At 48.6% G+C, this 25979-nt stretch overlaps 1 protein-coding gene across 2 annotated transcripts in view; it reads left to right on the plus strand.

The window, feature by feature from the left end:
• PAX5 (paired box 5) overlaps positions 1-25979 on the plus strand; it is a 192357-nt gene that overhangs the window by 5710 nt on the left and 160668 nt on the right. Inside the window, exons 1-5 of one of the 2 annotated variants that reach the window (XM_032636062.1) lie at positions 781-1919; positions 7707-7872; positions 13061-13258; positions 20695-20759; positions 24098-24226. In XM_032636062.1, coding sequence (XP_032491953.1) covers positions 1877-1919; positions 7707-7872; positions 13061-13258; positions 20695-20759; positions 24098-24226 — 601 coding nt within the window. In that variant the 5' untranslated portion in view covers positions 781-1876. Of the gene's footprint in view, positions 1-780; positions 1920-7706; positions 7873-13060; positions 13259-20694; positions 20760-24097; positions 24227-25979 lie in introns of those variants that run through there. The other variant, XM_032636061.1, reaches the window with a different exon arrangement.

Genomic DNA, 25979 nt, shown 5'->3' on the forward strand with positions numbered 1-25979 from the left:
GGCCCTTGAGTTAGAGCAGGGGAGGACGGTGGACAAGGAGGCGGCAGCGTCAGCTTAGTTGGCGCTTGATAAAACTATGAAATATTTCCGCTGGAAGGAGCCTTCATTAAAAACTAGGTAAGCCAACTCTGCCCATTTTACAGATGAGGAAACTGAGGTCAGAACGGAGCAGATGTGCACACACTACGTTTCCATCGCGAGTCTGATGTTGCTTAGATTTGAAAGCCTGATCTCTATCGAGCTCCTTGTTTTCCTCCAACATCCGTTGTGTGTGTGTGTGTGTGCGCGCGCGCGCGTTTTCTGGAGACTGTTTCCCCACCCTCACTCCCCACCCCCCATCCCCGCCTCGGCTGCCCTTAATCCCTCAGGGCATCCCTGGGTCCCAATGCCGCGGAGAGGAGGCCAGGCTCTTGCTGGACCTGCAGCTCGACTCTCCAGGCACTGTGTTGATCCCCTTCCCCCTCCCCCAGTCCTCGCTCCACTAGGCCTTCGCCCCGCGCGTTTGTCAATGAACGTGGCGCCGCCGCCTGGGCCCCGCCTCCCATTCTCTCCCATTGCCCAGGTATCGGCTAATCAGGCGGAGCCCGCCGGTTGCTCAGCCAATGGGGCGGTGTCTCGGGTCAGAGCCGGCTGCCACTGCTCTGACTGGCTTGATGAAGCGTGATTGGCAGGTTAGCCCCCGCCCCGCCCCCGCCCCCGCCCGGAGGGAGGCTGAGCCCCGGGCGGCGCTGTCCACACGCAGCGGGTCCTGAAAGCGGCTCCGGGGCGGCGCGGTGGCGCACTGTGCGCGCCGAACAGGCGGAGGGCTAGCGCCGGCGGCGGCGGCTGCGGCTGCGGTGGTAACGCTGGGAGTCAAAGCAGATAGAGGCTGCATCTCTGCACCGGCAGTCCCGGCGGCCTTGGTCTAGGGGACCTTTCGCTCTCTTCTGTGTCCCTCGCTCTACGCCTGGGGCAGGCGCGGCGGCCGTCCCGGAAGAGGCAACTGAAAGACAGTAGAACCAGACCCCCGAGAGAAGGCAGCGGAAGCTCGAAGAGTTGGTGGGTGCGAGACAGATACTCAGGCGAGGAGGAGATCGTCGCTGTTGTCCCCATTCCTGGTCCCGGCGATGAAGGAGCAGCGGGGCCCGTGGGAACTTTGAAGGCAGTGGGTCCCAGGGTGTGAGGGCTGCGGGCTCCCGGGGACTCCAGAGTCTTGGCTCCAACCTCAGTGGCGTAAGCGTCTCAGAACCCGCCAGGACCCCAGCGCCGCCAGAGAGGAAGTTCTTTGCAACTTCGTCCGAGACGTCGGAGAGCCGGGTGGAGAGAAGCTGCAGCGGCAAGTCCGAGCCCCAGAGACTCAAAGAAGCAGAAAGGGAAAGGATCCGGTGGAGACCGAGGGATCGAGGAGAGACTCCAGAGGCAGCGAGGCCGCGGAACCAGCCTGGCAGCCCGCGGGCCTCGCTGCCCCCCGAGTGAATCCAAGGGCTGTGTGTCCCACAGGCCTCCTTAGAGCCGCTCCTACAGGAGGCGGGGGGGGCTCCAGGCCGTCCCGGAGGCGGGCCCCTAAACTATGCCCCCGAAGCTGCGGGCGCCTTGGCCGCAGCTACCCCGGGCCGGGTGCGGAGCCGACGCCTGAGCCAGCCCGGGAGGGAAGCCACCAGGAGTTGGGCGCACCGCTCCCAGCCGGACTGTACTAGCGCCGTTTCCCGCCTCAAGGCGCAGCTCTCGGCGATCTCCGGCAGAGCGGCTCTGAGAGAGGAACAGAAGCTCCAGCAGTGCTTTCTGAGCCCAGCTCGCACAGTTCCCGGCCTGGCGGCGCGGCTCCGTAGCCTCGCTGGGCAGCCCCTTGGCGCCGGGAGGCGGCAGCGTGGGCCGGCCTGCAGTCTGGAGCGCCCCGATGGAAATACACTGTAAGCACGACCCGTTTGCATCCATGCATAGTAAGTAGGCGGCGAGCTCGCTTCTCTCACTCTCCCGCCGGGACGGGGTTGGGGGTGCCGGACCGCGGGCAGGTACTAAGGACGGGAGGACCCAGGACTTTTGTGGCCGCGCAGTCAAGTTTGCAAAGTGCAGGGCTTCCAGGCAGGGGATGTGGAGCAAAACGCCTGGTCGACCCGGCCGGAGCACCTGGCACCGGGAATCCCGCCTCCAGCAACCGGTAGTGTAGGCAGCGAGCTGCAGTCTTTCCGGGGCTCCGGCAGCAACATCTCAGCGTGCCGGGAGATTCCTGACTCGGACCCGGAGAGGGCTTTGGGCCGGGCCAGTTGGAGGGTACGAAGTTGCAGGGAGAGGTCAGTCTGAGTCTTAGACTGCGCCCCACACCCCGATCCCGATGGCGCCTTTTTTAGCGGTGGGGCTGATCAAAACTGGGGCTTGGAGGGAAAGTGGGGCCCCAAAAGTGCCTGTGTCCTTGTATGTGTGGAGGAAGAGGTTGAGAGCTAAGCGAGGACACCAGGTTCAGAGCTCCAAAGGCATCCTGGAGTTGAGGAGTGGGATTTGAAAAATCAACGAAGTAGCCGTCCCTGAGCTGAGCTTCTGCTTAGAAGCCTCCAGTTCATACAGAGACCCTTAAAGACACAATCAAGTCCTCTTCAGGACACTTGCCTCATGATGGCTTCTCCCCTTAAAAAAAAAAAAAAAATCAAGAAGAAGAAGCCAATTAGTCACCACACAGGCACCCTCGCCTTCTGAAAGACATCACGTGTGTAGGAGACGGGAAGGGTCATTTTGGGCGCAGGCGAGACTGGCCGGCTGCCTGACCCGTCGGGATCTGCCAGTTCACCCATTAGCACACCCTCCTGTGAGATGAGCGCACCTCTCACGGTGAGTTAACGCCGGATTAGATTCGGAGATTTCGAGGAAATTCCAAGTGGAACGAATCGTATTTTCCTTCTGAGCGCTGCACAGCTGGGCTGGAGCAAGGCGCCAGGCTTCGGCGGCATCCAGCCGGGTGCCCAGCTCGGGCCCCCACGGGCCTCCGGTCAGGGAATTGCTTCTGCGCTGGGAGCCCTCCCCAAGGCTTCAGACAGCCCAGGATCCTGCTTACTTAGCCTTGGATCCCCTATTTAACAAAGGCAGCAGAGACCCGGCTGGAGAGAAGGCGAGCTTCCCGGGCGAATGTGTCCGTTTCTGCCCGGGAGGGCCGAATGGCCTGGTAGGCTGGGAAATGCTGATCTAGGCTGCGGGGCCAGCTGCGGGCAAGTCAGTTTCTCTTTGTGTCAGTTTCCCGAGTCCGAGATCATCCACCAAAGCAGCGGAGAGATTTGTGGAGAGAAGCCGATTTCTCGGATTCCAGCCCAAACGATTCCTCACCGTTTGGGGCCTATGCCAAAACGGTTTCCAGTCCGTGGTGACCCCAGCGCCCCCAGCAGCCGTCTCCTGTGCAGACTTAGCCCGGCTCAGGGGAGGCTCTGTTCTCTCAGAGTGAGCCAGAGAGCAAAGGAGTTGGGGTCAGTACTCAGAGGTGACCAAGCCCTTAGCTTAGTCAAGGAGCGATTTGAGGACAAAATGAGGAGGGCTGCCCTTGCGCTTCTATCCTCGCCTGCAGGGATCCGCTCACTGCCTTCTTCTGCACAGAGCCTGGCGGCCCAGAGGTTGTGCCCCAGCCCTTGGGGAAATCACATCAGAACTGGTGGTCCCATGACTGTGCATGAGGGTGAAGAAGGCAGCTCCTTCCAGGTGCAGGTTAGCCAACCGCTAACGCCTGTCTCTGTCCCTCCTTGTCCCAGCTGTCATCTGCCCCCTCCTTGAGAAGTGCTCCCTCCTTCCGTTTTCAATTTCCCCTGCAGCATGGTGGGGGCTTGGCCCCAGCCTGCCTAGCTTCCAGAGCTGCCTTCTCTGGAAGTGCCCTTGGTTCTGACGCCCAAAGCTATTTGCTTGCACAATGTAGGCCCCAATTTGTTGGAGATTGAGTGGAGGGGTGCACAGTAGATCCTGAGAAGTTGCCTGGTTAGTAGGGGCTCAGACCATGTCCCACCTTCTCATCTTCCTTCTTGGCCCTGGTCAGTTTCTTCCTCCAACTCCTTTCCCCTCTCCCCCCACTAGAGGGTGGCTTCTGTGGGGAGGTGGTGTAGGGGGAGGGGCAGGCATCGCCAGGATATGGGCTTCTGAGTTCTGTTGCCTCCACCCCCAGCTATAATTACCAGTTATAAAGCACTTTTATATCCAGTCTCCTCCCCGAGTGTCTTCTAAACTTTCAGCTACACCCATTTTACAGAGTGTGATCTTGAGGTCAGACAGACAAAAGGACTGACAGGAAGCTCACATGGACAAAGCTGGAGGCAGTCTTTTGAGGATTCACAGAAGGGGAGAGAGAGGGACTCAGATTCCAGAGAGTGGGCAGCGGACATCTGGGTGGTTGCACACAAGTGCAAGGCACTATCCATCTGGGTTAACTATGTCTGTATCCATGGACCCACTGTCCATGTGTGCCAGCACCTGTCTGTCAGAGAGTCCATTAAGGAGATTTCATCCCTGCCTTTCCTGTGTTCCTGTTTGCATGTTTGTGTGTCCCTTCATTTATCCTCTCTGATGTCAACAGGGGGAATTTCAATGACCCTGTGGATCCTGGAGTTGAATCTACCACTGAGTCAGCACAGACCCTCTCCCCAAGATGCTATGCCCAGGTGTGGTCTTTGGGGCTGTGGACAGGGGGACCCTGGTGGGCAGCATGTCCTTATTAGGGCCTGAGGAGCATCTGTGGAGTCCAGCCCCTTCCAGACCAGAGCCACAAAGGCCCCAGGGGCATCTGCAATTCAACCCTTCTCCCCTGCCCTCCCCTCTTCCAAACCCTGCTCTGTTTGCCCTGTGGAGGCGGGGTTGTGTTTCTCTTGTATCTGCGTGTCTGTTTCCTGGTCTTTGCCTTGATTTGTTTGCATCTGTCTCCCTGTAAATTCTACCTGGCCCTGAAAAGTGTAGCTGAGTCCATGTCTCCCCCTCCCGCACCTCCCACATGATGAACCCTCACTCACCTGGAGTCCATAGGAAGTAGAGGATGGGACTTGGCTTCTCTGAAGAAGTGAAGGGCTGGAGCTGGGGGTCCCAGAAAACAAAGGTCCCCCTCCACAGATGTCCCCTGTCTTCCAAATGCCCCCATGCTAGGCTTCCTCTGTTTTTCTCTTCTCTCTTCTTGCCTCCCACTGTACACCACATTTACCTTTCTTTCCTTTCTCTTCTCCCCGTTCTGGCCAATCCATTCCTTTTTCTCCTCCTCTTCATTTCTAACCTGAGGCTTCCCTTCCAGGCTCTCTCTCCTTGCTGTGTGTCTCATTTCATTGAGTTCCCGCTCTTTGTACACTTGCCCTCACATTTCTTTTCCTGATTTCTTTCCCTGTCCTCTTGCCTCACTTCTCTCGGGTTTCTGGTTTCACTTCTTTCCAGTCTTGGGGTAAGTGAGAGACATTGCCTTCTCAGACTTCAGTTTTAAATCACCAACCCACCACCCTTGACATGCTCTAATAGATAGGACTGGGAGAGAGGCCGAGGGCCAAGTGGGTTTGGGGGCCTTTCCAGGAAGTTGAGGGACATAGGGGACCCCCAGGTCATCCTGGGTCTGGTGTCAGCTATGGATATGTGGATCAGACTCTGCAAGAGCATTGGTAGCCTGGCCTTGGAGGTCAAGACTAGAGGGTGTGGGGACCTGCTGTCACCTAGAGTGTCTGACCCTTAGGTTTTTTCCACGATACAAACAGTCCCCAAAGCTCACAAATGTCCTGCAGGACTGCTTTTGGAATTTAAGTCCTCTGAGGTTTGCCACTGTGTTTTGGGCAGAAAATTTAAATTGCCAGTAGTATAGGGAACAGGCCATTACAGATGGCTCCAATGCCTGGACTAGTAGGTTATCTCAAAAGTGTGCTAGGTGCTTTTAGCTTCCTTTTTGTCCTCTCAGATAAGCTTGTACCAATTTTCAATTTACTTGCCTCTTAACTCCAGCCTATTATTGAAAGATCCATATAACTCTTTTTTATTAGGTGCTCCCAACCCCAGAACAAAGCTTTCTTAAGCCCCTTGACTAGGGGTGGCTGCAGTCTTTTTGTTTTAGATGAACTATGCAGTTGTGTTCTTAACTGTAAAATTCTATTCGAGATGGTTTTCCTTTTTCTTATGTCTGGAGTGTTTTAGAACAATTAAAACTGTTTAAAGCTCATTTTAAAAATCAAAAAAGAAATTCAGCTTAGAACTAGAATTAAGTACTGTCGTCACCTATAAAATGGTTTTTTTTCCCCTTGAAATCAACCTGAACTTGAAAATTTGGGGAAATATTCAATTTGGACTCTCATGGTAAACTTCAGTGAATAGCTTTGGCAGTTTTTAGGAAATAGGTTATGTTATGGGTAGTGTTTCCCCCTCTATTAAAGATACTGTTCATGAACATGGATAGTAGTTGAGTGCTGGGGGGGGAATAGCTGAGATGAGGTGGCTATCTTATGTTTTAGAGTTGGAGTGTGTGTGTGTGTGTGTGTGTGTGTGTGTGTGTGTGTGTGTGACCTCTGAGATGCCCTGGCTTCCCTGGTACAGTCAAGTCCCTGTCAAGTCCCAGTTTAGGAGGAGATTTCCCCCTCCTTGACCTCTGAGCTGCCAGCAGCATTGGTGAATGCTTGGACTTGGCTTCTGGCTTTTGACAGTCCTCAGTGATGTCAGTTAGTGGCTGATTAACAGCTACAAGGTCAATGATGTTGCTACACTGGATCACTCTGTGTTTACTGGTTTGGCTCTTCATTTACTTAGATCCCTGTTTCCCTCCAGATGGACCTTGATGTAAGAGAAGGGAGCTTATTGGGTGCAGGAGATACTTTCCCGAGCTCTTTTTACTTAAAATCCATCTCAGAGCCCTTGTAAAACCTGGGACTCAGAAGCCTTCTCCAGCTTCTTTATTTCCCCTGAACCAACTTAAAGCTGCTTGTTGATTGCAAAACACTCCAAAAATTCCAGGGAAACTCCTTTATAACAAATCCTGATACACTAGAGTGAAATGTGATCCTTTGACCCATTTCTTTCGTGTGCTCTAAGAGGGTACAGTGGTCAAGTCTGCATGTCAGCCTCACCTTTTTTGTTTGTTTATTTTTTTCCCCATCTTTATTGATGTATGAGTTGCACCTTCTTAAAGAAAGGGTTTTTATCATGGCAATGGTTGAGTTTTGTCTCAGTAATCTGCAGATACTATTAAAAAAATGTTTTTTTAAAGTCCTTAGCCCTTGAATCAGATTGCTGATTTAAAAAGTATTTCCCCCCCCCCCCCCCGAGATCTAGCTTTATTAGAGCAGTCCTTTTCACTTTTAAAGATATTTGTTAAAAGGAAAGAGTTTCATTTAAAAAAATCTCTTTAAATTTTATGCATTTGGAAATGTATTTTCTCCCTAGGATCTATCTTAGACCTCAGCATCATGTATATAATAAGTTCTGTCCCTGGTATAGTTTGAGGTCTTCATATATTCCATTGTTAAAAAATATTATAAAGAAAATGCTAGTAACTAAAGGAAACATAGTATGGAGATGCTTGCTATCAGTAGCCCAAATGACTGGCTGAAGATGGACAAAGGCTAAGGTTAATTTTAAAAAGCAATCTGAGGTGTTCATGTAGCCTGCATGATCAGACCCCAGGCTCAAGATAACCAGCCCGCAGCCATTTCTGATCAGAGGGACTCTGGGTGCTCAAAGCAGTGTTTCTACTCCTGTGTGACTGGTTCTAACCACCCTTTCTCTTGCCTTTTGTTTCTGATCTGTTTCAGGACATGGAGGAGTGAATCAGCTTGGGGGGGTTTTTGTGAATGGACGGCCACTCCCAGATGTAGTCCGCCAAAGGATAGTGGAACTTGCTCATCAAGGTGTCAGGCCCTGCGACATCTCCAGGCAGCTTCGAGTCAGCCACGGTTGTGTCAGCAAAATCCTTGGCAGGTAAAGGCAGATGCTTCAGGCTTCCCTTGATTTTTCAAATAATGGCCTAAAACATGACCCAGAAGCTGTCCAATGTGGCAGTGTCATAGTGAGAATCATGGTGGCACTTCTCTCACATGCATAGCACTTTGGAGTTTGCAAAGCCCTTTTGAGGCCATTCAATTCAAAGTAGCCCCAGGAAACCCCTGTTGTGGAACGGGGTGACTCAGATAAGAGGGTGACATGTTTTCTGAAAACCTGGTGAATTATTCCAAAGAACCCAGAAGTAAGAGGTTCTTGAGAATGTCCCCTACACATCTTTGGTGAGCTCAGGGCCTTAGCAGGGCTGGGTGGAAAATCTACAAGTTATAAAATTACATAACCAGACTTCAATGTTTCATTTTAATGTTTTCAAAAAGCACATTCCATTTTTAAAAGTCAGCTGTCATTTTCAGTTTGGGGTTATCATCTACCTTATTATTTTGGGCTGTAGTGTTTTCCTTCTGTATGTTTTGTTTCCTTCATAGTGACAGGCATCCTAAATATATATGAACTTAGAGAAGGGGAAAAAAAAAACCCAAACAAACACTAACTCTCAAATCTGACATTTGAAAGGTGCCACTTGACCCGGCGATTTGCTGCAAGCAAAATACTAACAATGCCAATTCTCCCAGAGGGCTCTGCAGCCTCTTAACGCGCCTGTTTTTTTTTCTCGGGTGAGATGGTCCAGGGAAGCTTGTTTTGAGATGAGGAGACAAATCTACAGGGCGAAGTGACTGACTCAGGTCCATCTAGCCAGTCAGCCAGCACTCGGGCTGGGAAGAGGCCTTAAGAACCCCAAGACCATCTGCATCTCACGGTACTCCCAAACCAAAGCCGCAAGTGTGTTTCCAGGCATGTGAAGTTGTTATAGGTCTGCCCTGGCAGCCAGGAACATTCTCGGGTTTAGCTGTCAATGCTCTCTCAGGATTTCTCTTGCCAGGTCAGAAAACAACCTTTGGCCTGTAGCTTGCGTTACGGTTTGAGAACAGGCGCCTGAATAGAAAATAAATCTTTTGAAGTATGTCAGTGCCATCCTGATTTTCTGCTTACTCTTTCCCTTCCATCGGCTGGAATTTAAGACATCCTCTCATATGGAGGGAACAACAGTATTTAACCTTGAGGAGACTTGCTGGAGGCCGAGAGAAGAGGTTTCAGGGCCAGGGGTATGGCAGCCCCTTTAGAGACCATATCCCCCTGTTTATTCCTTATGCCCCTGCCCGTCCCAGGTCACTCTAGCCATGGAGGCTGTGCACTCCACTCCTGTTTAGTACTCAACAGCAAACGAGCCCCACCCCGAGTTCAAGGAGAAGGTCAGGACATTAGCGTGGTATTTTTGTTAGATGGTGATTTTAGGCAGGAGGATGAGAGTGAAAGTTGAAGGAAAAAGAAAAAAAACTAGCGGAGAGGGAGATAAAGAGAAGAGAAAGAAAAAACAAAACAGAAAAGAAATGGACTGATTTAAAAAGAGAAACAGAAAGAGAAATGAAGACAAGATAGAGAGAGAAAAGAAAAATATTTTAGACCATCTCTGAGCGAATCTTAGATATCTTCTTGGGAAGCCTTCTCATTGTACGGAGGTAGAGAGAAAGAGAAAAAAGAGGCCCTTCCTTTGTTTTTGCTGAGATGTCTTTGCTGAGCCGACATTTTGCTTGCTGTTTGAAATCTTCTCAGGGCAAGATGCTGAGCCCTTCTCAGAGGGGACACCCAGATGCCGGGTCCTCACGTTCTGGTGCCCGGGAGCCCTCCACGTCTTCCCTGGGGGACTGAAGGAGAGAGACAGTGACCCTCCCAAGCCCAGCCGGCAGCCTCCCGCGGCCCGGAATAGATTTGTCACTAGGTAGAGTGGCACTCGGAAGTTACGCGCCGCTCCGGTGCCTGGCCGTTTAAGTTGTCAACAATAAATTGGAATTTCATAGCTCATTATTTTCATAACTAAGAACCACAGTGGACAAAATGTCACTCTAATTAGAACTGCCTTTTAAGAAACAAGTTCAGCCCTAAAACAGTGTGACTGGGAATTTCTGAACTGGGGTTGTTCCATCCACTGATTTTTTTTTTTTTTTGGTCACCGAAGAATTTGATGGGCACACACAGGGTGACAGATTGTCGAGAGCGTGTGGTGTGTGGTGGCTGTGGCTTTCAGAGGCTGTATGGCAAGGCAGGCAGAGTCCCTGGGGCAGGCAGAGTCATCTCGGGAAGGTGGCGGTCTGCCAGGAGTATGGGCATTCAGTCCACAGAGCTCAAGGCTCTGGAGGGGCTCGAGGGGCACAGCCCGGTGGCATGTGAGACCCATTTAATCCACCCAGAAAGCTGGGCTGTGTCTTCTTTCACTGGAGCCTGGCTGGGAGGTTCAGGCCATTTGGAATTGGGCGTATGTTACACAGTAGTAAACACTCAGAGATTTTAATCCGCAACACGTGCTCTTTATGTTTTACAAAGCTTTTTCTTAACCATTCTGCATTTCTGTCTTCACAACAGCCCTGCAAGGTAGGCAGGGCGAACATCCTCCCCTTATTATATAAACGGGATAACTGAGGCCCAGAGAGGTTGAGCTGGTCAAGGTCACACAGCGAGTTAGTATTAGAGCCACTGACTGGCACCTACACCTCTTTACTCTCAAATTAATGTTCTTTTCGCCGAACTGCACTGTGTGTTAGTGGCTATTGTTCGTCTTGTTATGTATAAGCCAAAGTGCTGCGTGCCTGTTTTGCTGAGATGAAAGGGTGGTTATTTAGTCTGACACAGTTGCCAGTTGGGGTTTTCTGGAGTGACAGGGCTACCTTCTAAGTGCCTGGCCCATGTGTCAGTCAAAAGGAAGACAGAGACCTCTTGTGTCAAGACCATAGCCTCCTATGGTTAGCCGTGTTAAGGTGGGATGGATGGAGAGCCATGGGCACTGCCATCCACAGCCATACAAGCAGGACAAGTGCTGGGGGGGTGAGATTTCATCCTGCCACCCTCTCAGAGTTTCTGCATGAATACTGCAGTTCCCATTCAGCTAACGTACTCTGAGCGCAGGGTTGTCTGTGTGTCTGAACCCCCGCCCCAAGATAGTTGCCTTGTCTAACAGACCCTCTGTGACTGTTGATTGATGTGAGTGAATGAGTGGACAAGATGCATATGGAAATGCCTGGTAAACAGTAAAGCTGTCTACAATTGCATGGGATCATTATTAGTAGTATTAGTATTATTTTAAGTTTTTACAACTAAAGCAGCAGTTTGTTCTAGTGCAAAGAGCACTGGATTCAGAGTCAGGTTTGAAAGCCCAGGACTGCTTCTAAGTTCCAGAAGGGAGTTGGCAAGGTACTTGATTTTCTGATCATCGGTTTTCCCTTCTATAAAACCATGCTGGCCTCTCAGGATTGGTGTGAGGATGAAGATAATTCAAGGAAGACTCTGTAAACTTTAAGGCACTCTGACTAAATAATGAGTTGTTGTGTTGATAGTAACAGATATTTTTCTATTGTAAAGTTGAAAGGATCTGCCAAATCTGCAGAGATTGCTGTGTGCTTTGATTTTAGATACTTTTTTTAGACTTTTGGCAAAAGAGTATTTTCTTGGATATTTCTAAAACCTATTTGTGACTAATAACAAATTTTTAGCAATTAGAGAATGAAAGAGCACAGATTGAGTTTTGCTTTATGGTCCAAATTTGTACATGACTCACTCTTCTTAGTGAAAAACAGAATTTGTGCATCCACATCACTGGTCCCAAATTATTTCATCTGTTTCTAGAATGTTCACTAACTTGGCCCTAACCAGACTTACCCAAGCTGAGAAGCATCTCTTTAAATGTAACCAGTCATTGTTCTGGGTTACCTTTCCCACCCATCACATGGGAGAATCACCCCGCTTTCCCTTACCTATTATAAACTCTTGTTAGGTTTAAAATTTTCCAGCAATTTCTAAAATGTCTTTTTCATTAAAAAATTTTTTCAACTGCAAGATAATCTTTGCAAGAGGAAGTCAAGAATTCCTCTGTCAATGTTGAGAGAGATGTCCAGTGAAGGCTCAGATTCAGGAAAAGGAATCAAGTAATTTTTCTCCCTGAAATATTCTTTCATGGCACTCTTCCCTGGTCTCGGTTTTACTGTAAAACTCTGACATCCTATTTGCATTAACAAGGAAGAGCTGATAGCATGGAAATGTGCCTTGGAAACAGTGATTTACCTCAGGGGCGGTCCCTGGAAGAGCTGTGGTGACTTGTGGTTGGGTGTTTTTGTTTGTTGTTTTTCTGATTGCTTGGATTTTGGACTTATACGTAACTCATATTTCTAGCTAATTCTGGAATCCAACACTCTTGTAATTTTACACCAGGGTTCTTGTTTATCTCTTATGGAAAAAGAAGTTGCACTTTGGGGGACAGTTTCAGAGACTGAGTCTGCTAGGGGATGGGAGAGCTAGCAAATTAAAGGCACAGGGCAGCTTTCTGGGGGAAATTGTAGCTCAGGAGGCTGGGCCACAGTCCTAGTTTGGCCACTGGGTCTTGGGTGAGCCTGGGCAAGCCATTTAACCTCTATGGATCTCTGTTTATATCTGTAGATGGAGACCTATTTTTTTATTCGTTCACTCATTCAGTCATTCAAACTGAATTCTGTGCTTTAGAATTAGAAATTCAAATTATGTGCTTTAGAAGTGTTGTGGGGATCAAAGGGGAAAACCAACTTGAAAGATTTCTGTAAACTGTCAATGGTAGATAAATGTGACTTAATTAATTAATTAACTAATTAATTAATGCAGAGCATTCGACCAGCGCCTGTCCAATAGAAATGTAATGTGAGCCATGCATGATATTTAAATTTTCTAGTAGTATAGTACATTAGAAAAGGAAAAGAAACAGGTACAATTAATTTTAATTCTATAGCTTATTTAACCCAATATATTAAAAAGATGATCATTTCCATATGTAACCAATAGAAAAATCATTAATGAGATTTTTACTTTTTTTTGTACTAAGTTTTGAAAACCTGGTGTGTATCTGATACTTATAGCACGTCTCAATTCAAACAAGCCACATTTTAAATGTTCAAAATCCACATATGGCTAGTGGGTACGTACTGGACAGCACAGGTCTGGACGTTTCCTGGACAGAATAATCCATTATTTTGTTACCAACACCCATTTTCCAGGTCTCTCATGGCTAAGCTCCTCTCTCCTTGGGTCCTAGGTATTATGAGACGGGGAGCATCAAGCCTGGGGTAATTGGAGGATCCAAACCAAAGGTTGCCACACCCAAAGTGGTGGAAAAAATCGCTGAGTATAAACGCCAAAATCCCACCATGTTTGCCTGGGAGATCAGGGACCGGCTGCTGGCGGAACGGGTGTGTGACAATGACACGGTGCCCAGCGTCAGTTCCATCAACAGGTGAGGGGCTGGTGCCTGTGGGAGGCTAGGGGTCTGGGGTGGGTGGGGATATTGGGGGCTCTGCATGTGCCTTTCCTGAAGATCCGGTCTCTCCTTTCACCAAGTCTCCATAGGGGTTATCAGACAGGAGGGATGCTAACGGGGCTGAATGGATCGCTCTATCACCCTCTCTTCTCTCCAAAGTGGGCAGGCGTCCTAAGTCCAGGGAGAGGAGGCTATGCCAACACTCTGGCTCCTGCAGATTCTTCTGAGCCCAGAGTCACTTCCATCACTCCCTTCACCGCTTGCCTCTGCATGTGAAGCACCACACAGTGAATTGTCCTGTTAGGCCTTCACAAATGTCACTTCCTTGCAAGCCCATCCTCAGGGTTGGCGCTGGCCCACCTCAGGGCTTCCCAGGAGGAAAATCCCAGCCTCCAGTTTGCGCAGAGTTTGAGCTATTGAGTGTGGGAAACAGAGCCCGGACTTGCACTTGAGAGATTTTAGCTCCTGTGCCAGCTCTGCCACAAACTCAGTGTGACCTTGACAAAGCTATTCCTCTCTCTGAGAGCCCAGGACTTTGGTGGTGCTGATATGGGTCTGTGATTTCCAAGAGTGACATCCAGGATGCTAAGATGCTGTGGAGTTAGGGGGTTGCCCTCTCCCCAGTTGCCCCGAATCTCACCGGTGGGGAGAAAGATCCAGAGAAATACCATGAGTACCAGCTGGGGATCTTCTTGGGAGCTCCTTCTTTTTTCCAGTTCTGGTCCAGAGTGCATCCAACAGAGCTCTCAGAGCTTCAAAATTGAATTCCTGAAGGAAAGTTTTTCTACGTGGATGGTGCTGTCTCAACTCCATGAAACCCATAAAGTCAAGGATGAAGTTGTGAGATGACAGAAATGATTGGTTGTTCTCTAAAACCCACAAGAAGAAGGAAGCCAGCAGACTGAAACCCTGAACCAGTTCCCATTTCTCCAAGGCCACACCCTGCTCTTGTCAGTGCAGAGCCTGTCTGGGCATAGGGGATCCCTCACCCCCAGCAACTGAGGTGATTCAGACCAGCTCCCCTTCTGGTCCTGACATTGTTCCTTCTGCGATGACTCAAATGCACAGAATCACTGTGTGATTTTCCATGTTGGTGTCTGGAGTCCTGCTATTTCATAAAACATTAGCCTGTTTTTTGTTTCTTCTCTCAGCAAACCTTTACCTTGGCTCTGACGTCCTTCAAGGTGCTACGAAAGAGAGAGGGGAATCAGGCATATGGTCTCTAGTCTCTGTTCTAGAGGGGCTCTTTGTCCAGGGAGGGACTTTGGCCTTCACTGAGAAGTCTGGACAGCCCACCATAGGTACAGAATTGCTGGAGAGGTAGCAATTATTGTGGTGGGTTTGAGGGGCATCACTCCTGTTCTTTTCTGGCTTATGAGTGGCTTCATGTGCTTTCTGAGTCCGCTACTGCCAGCTCTTTGAAAGATTTCCATGACACAAAGCAACATGACTTTTCTGCCTACCTGTGTCTCCAAAAGCCCTAACGTGGAGTGAGGACTGCTCTGCTGAGATCAGTGAAGGAGTAGTCAGCCTGCTCTGCAGAGGAGCCTCTAGCAAACTGGTGGTCAGGCTCTGGAGGCCCCGAGATTTTTCAATCTAGGTTATACGTGTGGTTTGAAAGATACCTCAGGTTGCCCGTGGGGGTCACAAACCTTAATGCCAATATGGGGTCAGACAGATGATGCAACAAGGGAAGCGGCCCAGGCATAAGGCAACAGGGGAAGGTCGGTCTGTGGCAAACTAGGAACACAAGCTCTGTTGAAGGGGCAGTTGCCTCTCGGCTGTAGCTGAAAGCTGCCAGGAATGTGGGCCTGGTGGCAGCCAGATATTTTTTCCGTTCTTAAAGAGGAGCCAGAAACTAGGACTTGTGTGTGCATGTATTTGTACGTTTGTGTATATGAAATCTCTATATCTTTAAACAGTGACAACTAACGTCAGTGAGAAAATGCCTTTGCGGGACAAGCATAAATCATTTTCAGGGCCCCAACTTCTATCTTCTGTCATACAAGGAGAAAAACTGTTTTGTGATGAAGTTATTTTAATGTACTTTAGAAAAATAGAACTAGCACTTGAAACCAGTGAGTGTGAACTTTATGAACTATCCTCGTCATTTATGGTAAAGAACTAATATTGCTTTATAAAATGAGTCTAAGTCAAAAAGTAAGTGATTTGAAAGAAACATATGAAGCAAATAGAGCACCGTGATTACAGATGTGGTGAAAGCTATGAAGGGGGTACTTGAAAGAGTGTCCAGGGAAATCATGGCTCAACTGATGCTTTGTGCCCAGAGCTGTGCTGTGTGGAGGGTCAGACTGCTAGTTGCTGGGGCCATGGCTAGCCTCAGGGGCCTCCTGGGTGTCCCAGGCCATAACGGTGGCCCGGTGGCTCCACCGGCTGTACCTCTAAGGTGCTGCCACATCTGTGGTCTCCTACAGCCCTCAAAGCTTAACTCTCTCCTGTGACAGGTATAGAAACTAAGGCCCAGATGGGGAGTGCACAGGAACAATGATTTTGAGCTAGAGGTGGGAGTAGAGCCCAGGTTCCCTGATGGTAAGAGAAGGGATGTTTCTTTCCACCACTCTCCAATAGGACTCTGGCAGGACAGAACTGAAGATCTGTGAGGAGAGAGACAAGGAAGGGCAAACAGCCATCCCTACTGCATTCCCATTCCACTGCTGAGCCTCACAGCCTGTGCGTTTTGCTGCCTGTCTGCAGGCTTCCTCTGTGATCTATAGCCCTTTCCTGTGCTCCTCTCTGGGGCTCCTCCCGGGAGCAGTCTCTGGTTCCTCACCACATTCTTCAGTGAGAGCTCTTTGGTGTCTTTAGCAACAGACTGCGCAGGGCAAATAAACTAAGTGCGGAACAGTCTTGAGTTGCTGCATCCACCCCCCCAACCCCACACCCACAAAGCCTGAGCCATCCCAGCGCACAGTTTTATTTTCCATATAAAGATCCCACTGCATTCAAACAGATGCAGCGTCTAAATGACTGTCTTGCAAATGTTGTGTAAGAGGGTCCATAGCTTTCTCTCCCAGCCCCTGCTTCCCCGGGAGGCAACGTCTCACTATTCCAATACTTCAGACATCTAGGGAGGGAAGGGTGTCTGGATCTATAGCTACTCTGGTGGCCACAGGGCCGTCTCCACCTTCCCCCGCAGAAGTGTGTGCCTTCCTGCTGCCTTCTGGGGATCCTGCCTGGGAAACCGTGACTGACATGGGGTGAAGCAACACTGAACCAGTTCTGCTAGGCTTGTGGGAGATTCCCTGGGACACAAAGCATCACGTTTATGTGGCTTCTTAAGGACAAATACATGCTGGGGTGTTGCACAGCCTGCATGAAGGTTCTTGGAATCCAGCCTGAGACAGCTGGAGGTGACTGTCTTAGAGCTGACCCCAACACCGGGTGGAACGGAGTCTTCCTTCTTGGTCTGTTCCAGTCCCGAGGCTCTAAACCAGGGGCCGAGTGACATTCCCAGCTTAGAGTGGCAGCTCTATTTAGTACCAACCAGTGGTTGTCCTGTGAGGATGCGGGGCCAGTATTCTGGGTGTTCTGATTTTTCAAGAGAAGCTAGAAATCCACGTATTTATGTAAACGCTACCAACTTACCAATACTGGCAACTAATTCAAATGAAAATAAATATACTGTGCAGGCCAAACAAAACTTGTTTTGGATGTAGCCAAAACAAGGGATGGATGTGGCCTTGGGATGACCATTTGTAAACCCTGCTCTTCATCCTGACTTGGGCAACAAGCCTTCTGGGCTTGTTCATCCCTTCCCTCTTTCTTCTCCGCATCAGCCGCAGGTGTGAGTGTCACCTGTGGATTCTCTCCCAGCTTGGCCTAGTTGGTCTCTTGGTTTCTGGATTCTTAACACAGCTGATGGCCCAGGATTCTTACTGCAATATGGCAGTTTGATCAGTGAGGTAGACGTGGGTATTTCTTTCAGTCTTATAGCCCCATTTCTTTTTTTAAGGCCCCACGATTTTCTCTTTCAGTGGAATTTTGTATGTGGTGTAGGGGAGGTGGTGGCTGGGGTGCGGGTGAGAAGACCTAGCCTTTCAAAGCAGCAGGGGTGATGTTGAAAAGGGATCCTTACAAATGCCAGTAATGTCTAAAGTTCCTCGGACTTTGAATCTTCGGACTCTAGATGGATTTTGAATCCAAATAGGCTTTATGCCTCATACAGGCAGTATTTAGCAGAGGGACTGCTTCCTTTGAATGTGGCTCAAAGAAAAGTGCTCGGGCATGGGAGCTGACTTGCTGTGGGACCTTGGGCAGGTCATTTGAGCACTCTGGGCTTTAGTTTCCTCATTTATAGGAATTCTTTGATTGCTGAGCTTCCTTCTCCATTGGACCATCTAGGATGATCATATGGCATTCAAGGTCATGCTAATGCTCAGCAAAGTAAAGGTTGCACCTCTTAGCGCTGACTGTCAATTAGCTCTGAATGTCTCTGGTTTAGAACTGGTCCAGAGCATGGCTCTTATTGTGATGAGTCCTGATGTTAATTTTTTAATTTTTTTAGGATTGTTATGATTCAATTATAGTCTTGTTCTTCCCACTCCCATTTCTTCTCAATGGAAAATGATGCTCTTTGTTCTTTTCTTGGCAGCTGCTGCAAGCAGATGGGCAAAATTTCTATCTCTGGGGATGGGTTTGGAGGGTTCCCTAAGATTCAAGTCTTCCTTATAAAGGAAAGCCCCACTACAGCCTTAAAATAGGGTATGGGGATGGCTACCTTCCCCTCCCCAGCTCCCAGGGGGATCCCATGTGTTTTTAAGGCGTTTGTGGAAAATATGAACCTTTAAATGTTGAAGCTGGTCATTAATCTTTATGAAGATAACAGTGAAAATAACAACAGCTAACATTTATCGAGAATTTACTAGGCAGCAGCCACTGTTCTACGTACTTAATTAATTTAATCCTTGTAATAACCCTATGAGGCGGGAATGATTCTTAGCTTCATTTTGCAGATGAAGAAATTGAGGTACAGAGGGGTAAGTAATTCACCCAACATTATACAGCTGGCAAACTGCAAAACTGGGATTCAAACACTAGAAGTCCGGATCCGGAGCCTGTTCACGGCGCTGCAGCTACCTGTCAATGCTTTATAAAAATTGATAATGTTTTACCAATGATTTATAAATATTTTTAAAGAAAAATAAGGAAAACGTAATTTTCTTGGCTTACATAGAAAGTTAATGGCAAGACAATGCTTTGAAAAGTTAGGAGTTTATACAGGACTTCAACAGGAAATAGTTACAATCTATTAATACTTTACCATATGTTTGTATGTACATAAACCATAATATAGATAAACTATATTTAAATCTGGCATATCCATATATTCACACATCTAGCTATATCTCTGTAGACACACATACATGTATATAGAGAAGGTGACCCACACAGAAATCCAAAATTAGGCCAGATGCTAGCTTAATTCCAGGTAGTCAAAAAGACTGCCTCAATCCCAGGTCTTTGTTAATACGCTCCATGTTTTCTTAGTGAAAATAAATTATTTGAATATTGGAGAAAACAAACAAATGCTCAGTATATTTGAGGCAGCACATATGCTGACTCATCAGAAAATGGCAAAAGGCCCCTATGCTGAGCTCAAGTGGCCATGGCTCCAGAGGGCCTGTGGCTAGGCTGTGGTGTGAACAGAAACATCCATTCCAGGCTATCAGCTGAGGATACTGAGCACCCTCGGCGCCCAGCACTGAGCTGTGAGATCACAGAGGTCAGGGGCCCCGGCCCAATGAAGTTCAGGAGACACTTCCGTTCTCCCTTTCCCTGTGCACAAGCTGGAGACCAGTGCAGCTTGAAAAGAGCTTTCAGAAAGAATGGTCTGAAATGTGAAAAAGCTTCTTATATAATGCTGAGTGAAAAGAGCAGGACATAAAACTGTATACATGGTTTAATCCTGATCTTGTTAAGAAGAAATGGATATTTCCAAATATGCACAGGAATGCTAGCATAAAGGAAATATACCAAAATGTGTTTTTAGATGTCTTCTTTATACCTGTTGTCCAAATAGTCTACAATGAGCACAAAGTACTTTCATAATTAGGAAAAACTCTAATAAATGTTATTTTAAAAGGTCATAGTTGGGGCTTCCCTGGTGGCACAGTGGTTGAGAGTCCGCCTACCAATGCAGGGAAGTGGGTTCGTGCCCCAGTCCGGGAAGATCCCACATGCCGCAAAGCGGCTGGGCCCGTGAGCCATGGCGGCTGGGCCTGCGCGTCCAGAGAAGGTCATAGTTGGAGACTGGAATAGAACTTTTCCAAAGAAGTTGCACATTTTATTACCACCTATCCTTCTCCCAAGTGCCAGGGAAGGAACTTTCTTGCAGGCCCAAAAAGGACTTTTGGTCTGGCCCTGGTCAGCTGCTGTACGGACTTTTGGTCTGGCCCTGGTCAGCTGCTGTACGATGCATCAGGCTTGAGGTCTCGTGGAGGCCTCACATGTTGTCCCAGCTGGAAAGTTACAAACTAAGCTTCTCAGAGCCCAAGTTTCTGCAGAAGGACATCAGAGCTGCCAGGTAGCAAGGTGAAGGCACTGCTGCTATTATCCTTTTTATACACTGGACTTTTCCATAAGATTTTTTTTTTTTTCCAAAAAGGATTTGATTACTTAAAGTAAGCAAAGATTGGTCTGTTCCAACTCCCTCATTGTACCAAGGCCGTCAATGGAATGGACTTGCCCAGGGTCACAATCCAGTTCATATTAGAACTGAAGCAAGGTCTCTGGAAAGACAGTCCAGGACAGCCCTGGGTCCCAGCCCCATAGAGCCTTCCACCATTTTGTATAATTCAGGCTTCCTCTTAGCAAAGCCAAGCCAGGCCTCTCCTGGCAGCACTTTAACCCTTTCTAGTTTTGTAGCAACATTCACATCCCTCCCCCTACCCCCTTGATAATTTCTGATGGGCAGGGATGTTATTTTTCCTGTGGCTCTCTAAGGCAGAGAAACCAGAGTGTGAGAGCTGCCAGGGGACAGGGAGGTCACCTGGTTCAGTGCCTTCATTCCACAGATGGGAGGTTGAGGTCCAGGAAAGGGATGGAACTTTCTAACTCACTCAGTGAGTTCCTTACGGAGCTGAAGCTGCTCCAAGAACGGGATGCCTCTTTGTAATATTAACGCATCAATCTCTTCCTACAGAAGAGGCACTTGAGGGCCAGAGAGGGGTGCAAGTTACCCAAAGACACCCAGGGAGGTAGGGGCTGAGTTGGAACTAATCTATAATTCTTCCAAACCCCCAACTCAGGACCTGGGTTCATAACCTGCCCCCACTTCTTCCCCAGCTTGGCCCACGACCCAGCTGGATATGGGTTTCTGGCATCGCTAGTTGAGATCTCTTCTCCTCCATGATGGTAAATAGCCATTTATTTTTTTTCCCAACTGTTCACAGGATCATCCGGACAAAAGTACAGCAGCCGCCCAACCAGCCGGTCCCAGCTTCCAGTCACAGCATAGGTAAGAAGAACTTTTTAAAAAAACTTAAAAATCTAATGGGCTCCAAATACTCTAAAGAACTTTTAATCATTCTTATGGACAGATAATTCTGCATAAAACACTTCGGCACACGTACTAATGCGCCTTCTTTGTCATTCTCCAAGGGCTGAACCTGGTAAATGAATTTTATAAATACTGCTAAAAGGTTTTGAATTTTACTGATTATTATGATAAATAGCTTTCACCATGAGACAGAAAATTGAAATCTAAGCCAAAAAAAAAAAAAAAATCCACTAATGGGGGTCTATAGAATGTCAGATAATTAAAGTAATAAATCAAGAAAGGGATACTTATTCATAACATTTTCTGCATCATTAGTCAGTAAGTAGTTTTGAATGTGTTTTTTTCTTCTATCAACCAGCCCTTCTACAATTCTTTGTGCACTTGCAGTCTTGAGTGAAGATGTGGCAAAACTTCCCAAACTTTCTTTCTCTCTCTCTCTTGCTTCGATCTCATGTGCTCCGTGAACTGTCAAGGGCTGCCAGTGGGGTTTCTGACACTCATGGGTGAAGTCTGAGAGTGACCATGACTCGTAAGGAGAAGAGTCATATTTCCTACTACCCAGGAGTTCAGAAGTTTCCCTTGCCTTCCCTTCCCTGCAAAGATCCTGAGATGAAAGTGACATGTGTCTACACAAGGTGTATGATTTCTCCACTTTGGATAAAGGAAACACCTCTGGTTAGTTGGGGGAAAGCTTATTCTACTATAAGAAAGCGGGCCACCATTCAGCAAGCCTCTGACGGTTCTGGCTGCCACAGGCCCTGTCAATTCCACTTAATCACACCTTAATTACACAAAGATTGTGTACCCTTTGTTGCTCTTTCTTTGACTGAAAACTTGAACTCCCCATGGTGATGGGGGACAGGCAGAGGCCTGGCTTATAGTTCCAGCTTTGTCATTAAGTCAACCAGTGAACTGTGTTAAGCCCCTTCACCTCTGTGAGCCTCAGTTTCCCCATTTGTGGAGCAAGGGGCACAAACCCAGTGCTCTCTGAGGTCTCTGATTCTTCACGGTTGCCTCTTTGAATAAAGGTAAGACAGAATTCTTCCCTTCCATAAAATAATTCTTCATTTAGTAATCCATCCAAAAAGTGTTTGCTAAGCCCCTGCTATGCAGCCCATGGTGGTGGAGACTAACGTTATGAGGAAGGTAGGACAAAATCCCCCTTCTCGAGGGCTTCTCGGTCTAATGGGGGAAAATAACAAGGAGAAGTCTGCAAAACACTGAGATCAGGCTCAAGAAGAAAGTACAGGGTGCTGTGGGAGCAGAAGGGAGGGAAAGATCAGCTTTGTTGAGCTGGAGTGAAGAGGGTTAAGGAGACCTTTCTGGGGAAGTGTTTGTGGCTGGGATTTCATTTGCAGCTTTATTTCAGGTCACATAGCAAAGGAATATCAAACTTAGGGTAACTGATAATATTCTTTCAATTGGGTAAGAGGAATAATTACACTTGACAGTCAGCAGAATGCCTTATCTCAGAAATGTGTATAAAATTCATATCTTATTTGTGTACAGCCCCTTATAATTTATTAACTTACTGAGGAGTAAGGAAATGGAAGCTTTAGAGAGACGAAATAACTAGCCCAAGGTCACATGGCCAGTAAGAGGCGGAGCCAGAATTGGAACCTGAGTCTTTTGAGCCGAGTGTGATTACAAAATGTTGAAACACATGTCATCGGCTCTGTCAGCAACGTGGTGAGCCTTGGTTATATGTGGTGGCTGTTTAAAGTACCGAATGACTAGTGAGATTCTTTCTTCCTCTGTTCTTTGCACCTTAACGCAGAAAAGGTTGTGAGATTTGCATAAATCTATTTTGAGGAGCTTCATCTGGTGAAGGAAAAGAGAAGTTAACGATTTCTACTTCTGTGTCTCCTAAGGAAGATCTAAAATCAAACTCAAATATGAGAAGAAAGGCACTGCTCCCTTTAGGTCTGTAGGAGCAAGAGCTGGATGTGCTCCAAGGAAAGCAACAAACAGCTTCTCAACCAATCACCACCATTTCTAGTAATTTCCTACACTTTAGAGTCAAAAGCAGCTCCACCTGCCTCCAGCTAGTTATAGCCGAAGGAAATGTGTCTGAGATTGGTCTGTAGGTTTTAATGAACCAAGGAAGAATTCCCACAGCCCAGAAATGGAAATTAAGCTGCACAGTTTGAGAGGACCCTGATGACTGACAGGTCTCCCCCTTGGATTCTGGGGCCAGGAGTTAATGTGAAACTTGCACAAACCTCCCCTCCCCCATTCTTATTTTTAGGAACTTAGATACCTGGTCTCAGTCACAATAAGTCACCAACCCACATTTCTGGGCAGAAGAAATCTAGACTTTAAGTCAGAACCAAGGCTGAGCCCTGGTGCTACGGCTTGTTAGCTAGATGACTTTGAGCCAATCACTTTGCTGTGTGGAGGCTCAGTTTCCTCACCTGATGAATGCGGATGAATAATAGCACTCTTGGTTATTGCAGGCATCAAATGAAAAGCACTTTATGAATGTGAAGCATATTATTGTTTTCCATTATTCATTAGTGAGGAGCAGATTACTGTAGGGGTTGACTTTAGTTCTTGGGTTCCAGTCACCACTCTGTACCTTATTAGCTGTGTGACTTTGGGCAAGTCACTTACCTTCTCTGAGCCTTGGTTCCCTTACCTTTCCAGTGACCTAACTTATAAGTTTGTTCTCAGAATTAAATGAGATGATGCCTGAATGCCTGGCACAGAGTAAGTTCTCAGAAAAAAATATAATTATTATAAATCAATATATATATAACATATAGTATGTTAATATTATATAATTAATATTAAAATCCAGGTAAAGTGGAAGGAGAAAAGACAGCGAGGAACTATAAAAAGACAGATAGTCTGCATTTGGTGCTTTGCTGGCTCTGTGTATGAGTGTGCAGATATTTATGTCTGCGGGATGGGTGGATTTGTAAGTAGGGAGTGAGCCTGACTAACGAGTAGGTCGTTTCTAGCACTGGCTGGTGGTGGGCCCCAGCTCCCCCGTTTCTCTGCTCCATCCCCCTGCTTCCTGCATCCTTGGACAGGCTGGGGTTTGAACTGGTGCCCGTGTCCCTTCTGTAGTGTCAGTTCTCTTTGGGGCTGCTCTCATGGCCCAGGTTTGGCCGCTGCCCTGTGGCGAGTGTCCTCAGTACACACCTGCCCTGCCCTGCTCTCTCTCAGTCTCACCAGCCCCCTGTAGGGGGCGTGTCTTCGTTTTGGCCCGAAGGCGGGGGCCGACCTTCCTCCTCCCCGGCACCGCCCCCCAGCCTCCCGCCGGGCCCTGACCGCCTTCTTCCTCTGCGCAGTGTCCACCGGCTCCGTGACGCAGGTGTCCTCGGTGAGCACGGACTCAGCCGGCTCCTCCTACTCTATCAGCGGCATCTTGGGCATCACGTCCCCCAGCGCCGACACCAACAAGCGCAAGAGAGACGAAGGTAGGAGACGCCGGCGCTGCCCGTCGGGGATGGGCCTGGTCGGATCTGTGGGATCTGTTTCCAGGCCTTCAGTCAGGGGCGGAAGCACAGACGCCCTCCGAACACCCGTTACCTGCAGAGCGCTGGCGGCGTCTGGCCCAGCTCAGTCCCGTCCTGACCACGGGGAAGGGGCTGAGCCCTCCGGGAGAGGAAGAGGGCCCCGGCTGGGACTGGACTTCTCGCTGGCCTCCTCCCATCTTCACCCCTTTGGTGGGAAAGCCGGGCCTGGCAGAATCCTTGGGGCCTATGCTTTGCGGACTCTTAGAAGCCCTTGCGTTTGCAGATGTGATGCCCAGAGGGCGGGGTGTGGAGGGTATGAGCACAGCCGCAGTGTCCCCTTTTGGGGGGAGGCCTAGGGGAGAGGGAGGGGCTGGGCAAAGTGAGAGGGGCACACATGAGGTGGCAGGGTCAGCGGGTGGGCTCTCCGAGGGTCTGAGCACACCTCTTTCAGAAGGCCTTCAGTGCGGTGATGCGGGGGGCGTTGAGGAAGTGAATAATCTTCTCCTCTCTGTCCTTGGGCCTGGAAGGAGGGAGTGCAGGGGGCCTCCCTGCGATTAAATAGATGACAGTCTTCCCTGTTGGTTTTTCTCAACCCGCGGTGTGCCGCCCGGGCCTCGGGAGCTGGCTGCCTCTGTCCTGGACATGGGCCCACCTTAATCTGGGTCTCCTTTCCCTGGATAGGCTGCCAGCGGGCTGACATTAATGGGTTTGAGAGGAGAAATGACCCCTGGGAGTCTGTAAAACCTTTGTCAGGAAAGGAAAAAACAAAACAAAAAAAAAAAAACGGGCTATAGTCTAGGGGCTGAGAGCAGGGTGACAGAAATCTTGATTCAATTATTCTGTTCCTCAGCACAATTCCCTTTCTCGGCTCCCTGTAAAGGATGTGTGTTCTCACGAGCACATGCCTAAGTACTTAAGATCTGTAACTAGAAAATTGAGTTGGCCCAGCGGTGGATTGGCCTGTGGTGTGTGGGCTCCAGGCCATGCAGGAGCTATGGCCTATGTTTGGAGCTGTGGAGTACATGGGGGATGAGTCACGGCTTCTGGAACCTGCCTCACCTCTCCGCCCCCTCACCCCCCAACACTCAGAGCAGATGTGGGAAGTCTTTAACTCAGGGTTGCTGTACTGGTTACTGCAGGAGGCAGTGGGCCTACCATCTCTGTTGGTTTATGGGGTTGATGGTGTCATCTTTTCTCCCCTTGTCACCTGGACTCACAGCAGATGTGCCCAAGCTGGGGCCCACTGTGTTTGATCATGTGGAGGGGTGGGTATGTGAGGCTCCCTCAGAGGTTGAGGGATACAGGCAGAGAGTTTTGAAGAGACAAAAACATTGACTTTGATGTTTACCGTCAAACACACAGGTTCTGAACTGGGGGGACTGTGTCACTATGTTTGTTGAGTGCTCTGTTGGCTTTCGGCCTCTGATCAGTGGTCACTGTTTAGCCTCTCAAGCTGCTTGAGAAGCTGTAAGTGGGCAGGATGTGAGTGTTGTTCATCTAGACTGCTCTGTGCTGGGCAGATCCTTCCTGAAGGCTGTGGCTCATTTGTGGTATTGACCTTTAAGAGGGACAGTGACAAATTAGGATGTGTCCAGATGGGTATAACCTGGATGGAGAGGTATTTGGAGAATACCTCAAGGCTCTAGGGATGTTTTGGTACCAAGAAGAGGAGAATGAGAAGGACTGGATTGTTGCCTTCAAATATTTGGAAGGC

Source organism: Phocoena sinus, chromosome 6, assembly GCF_008692025.1.
Source record: "Phocoena sinus isolate mPhoSin1 chromosome 6, mPhoSin1.pri, whole genome shotgun sequence".
Lineage (NCBI taxonomy): Eukaryota > Metazoa > Chordata > Mammalia > Artiodactyla > Phocoenidae > Phocoena > Phocoena sinus.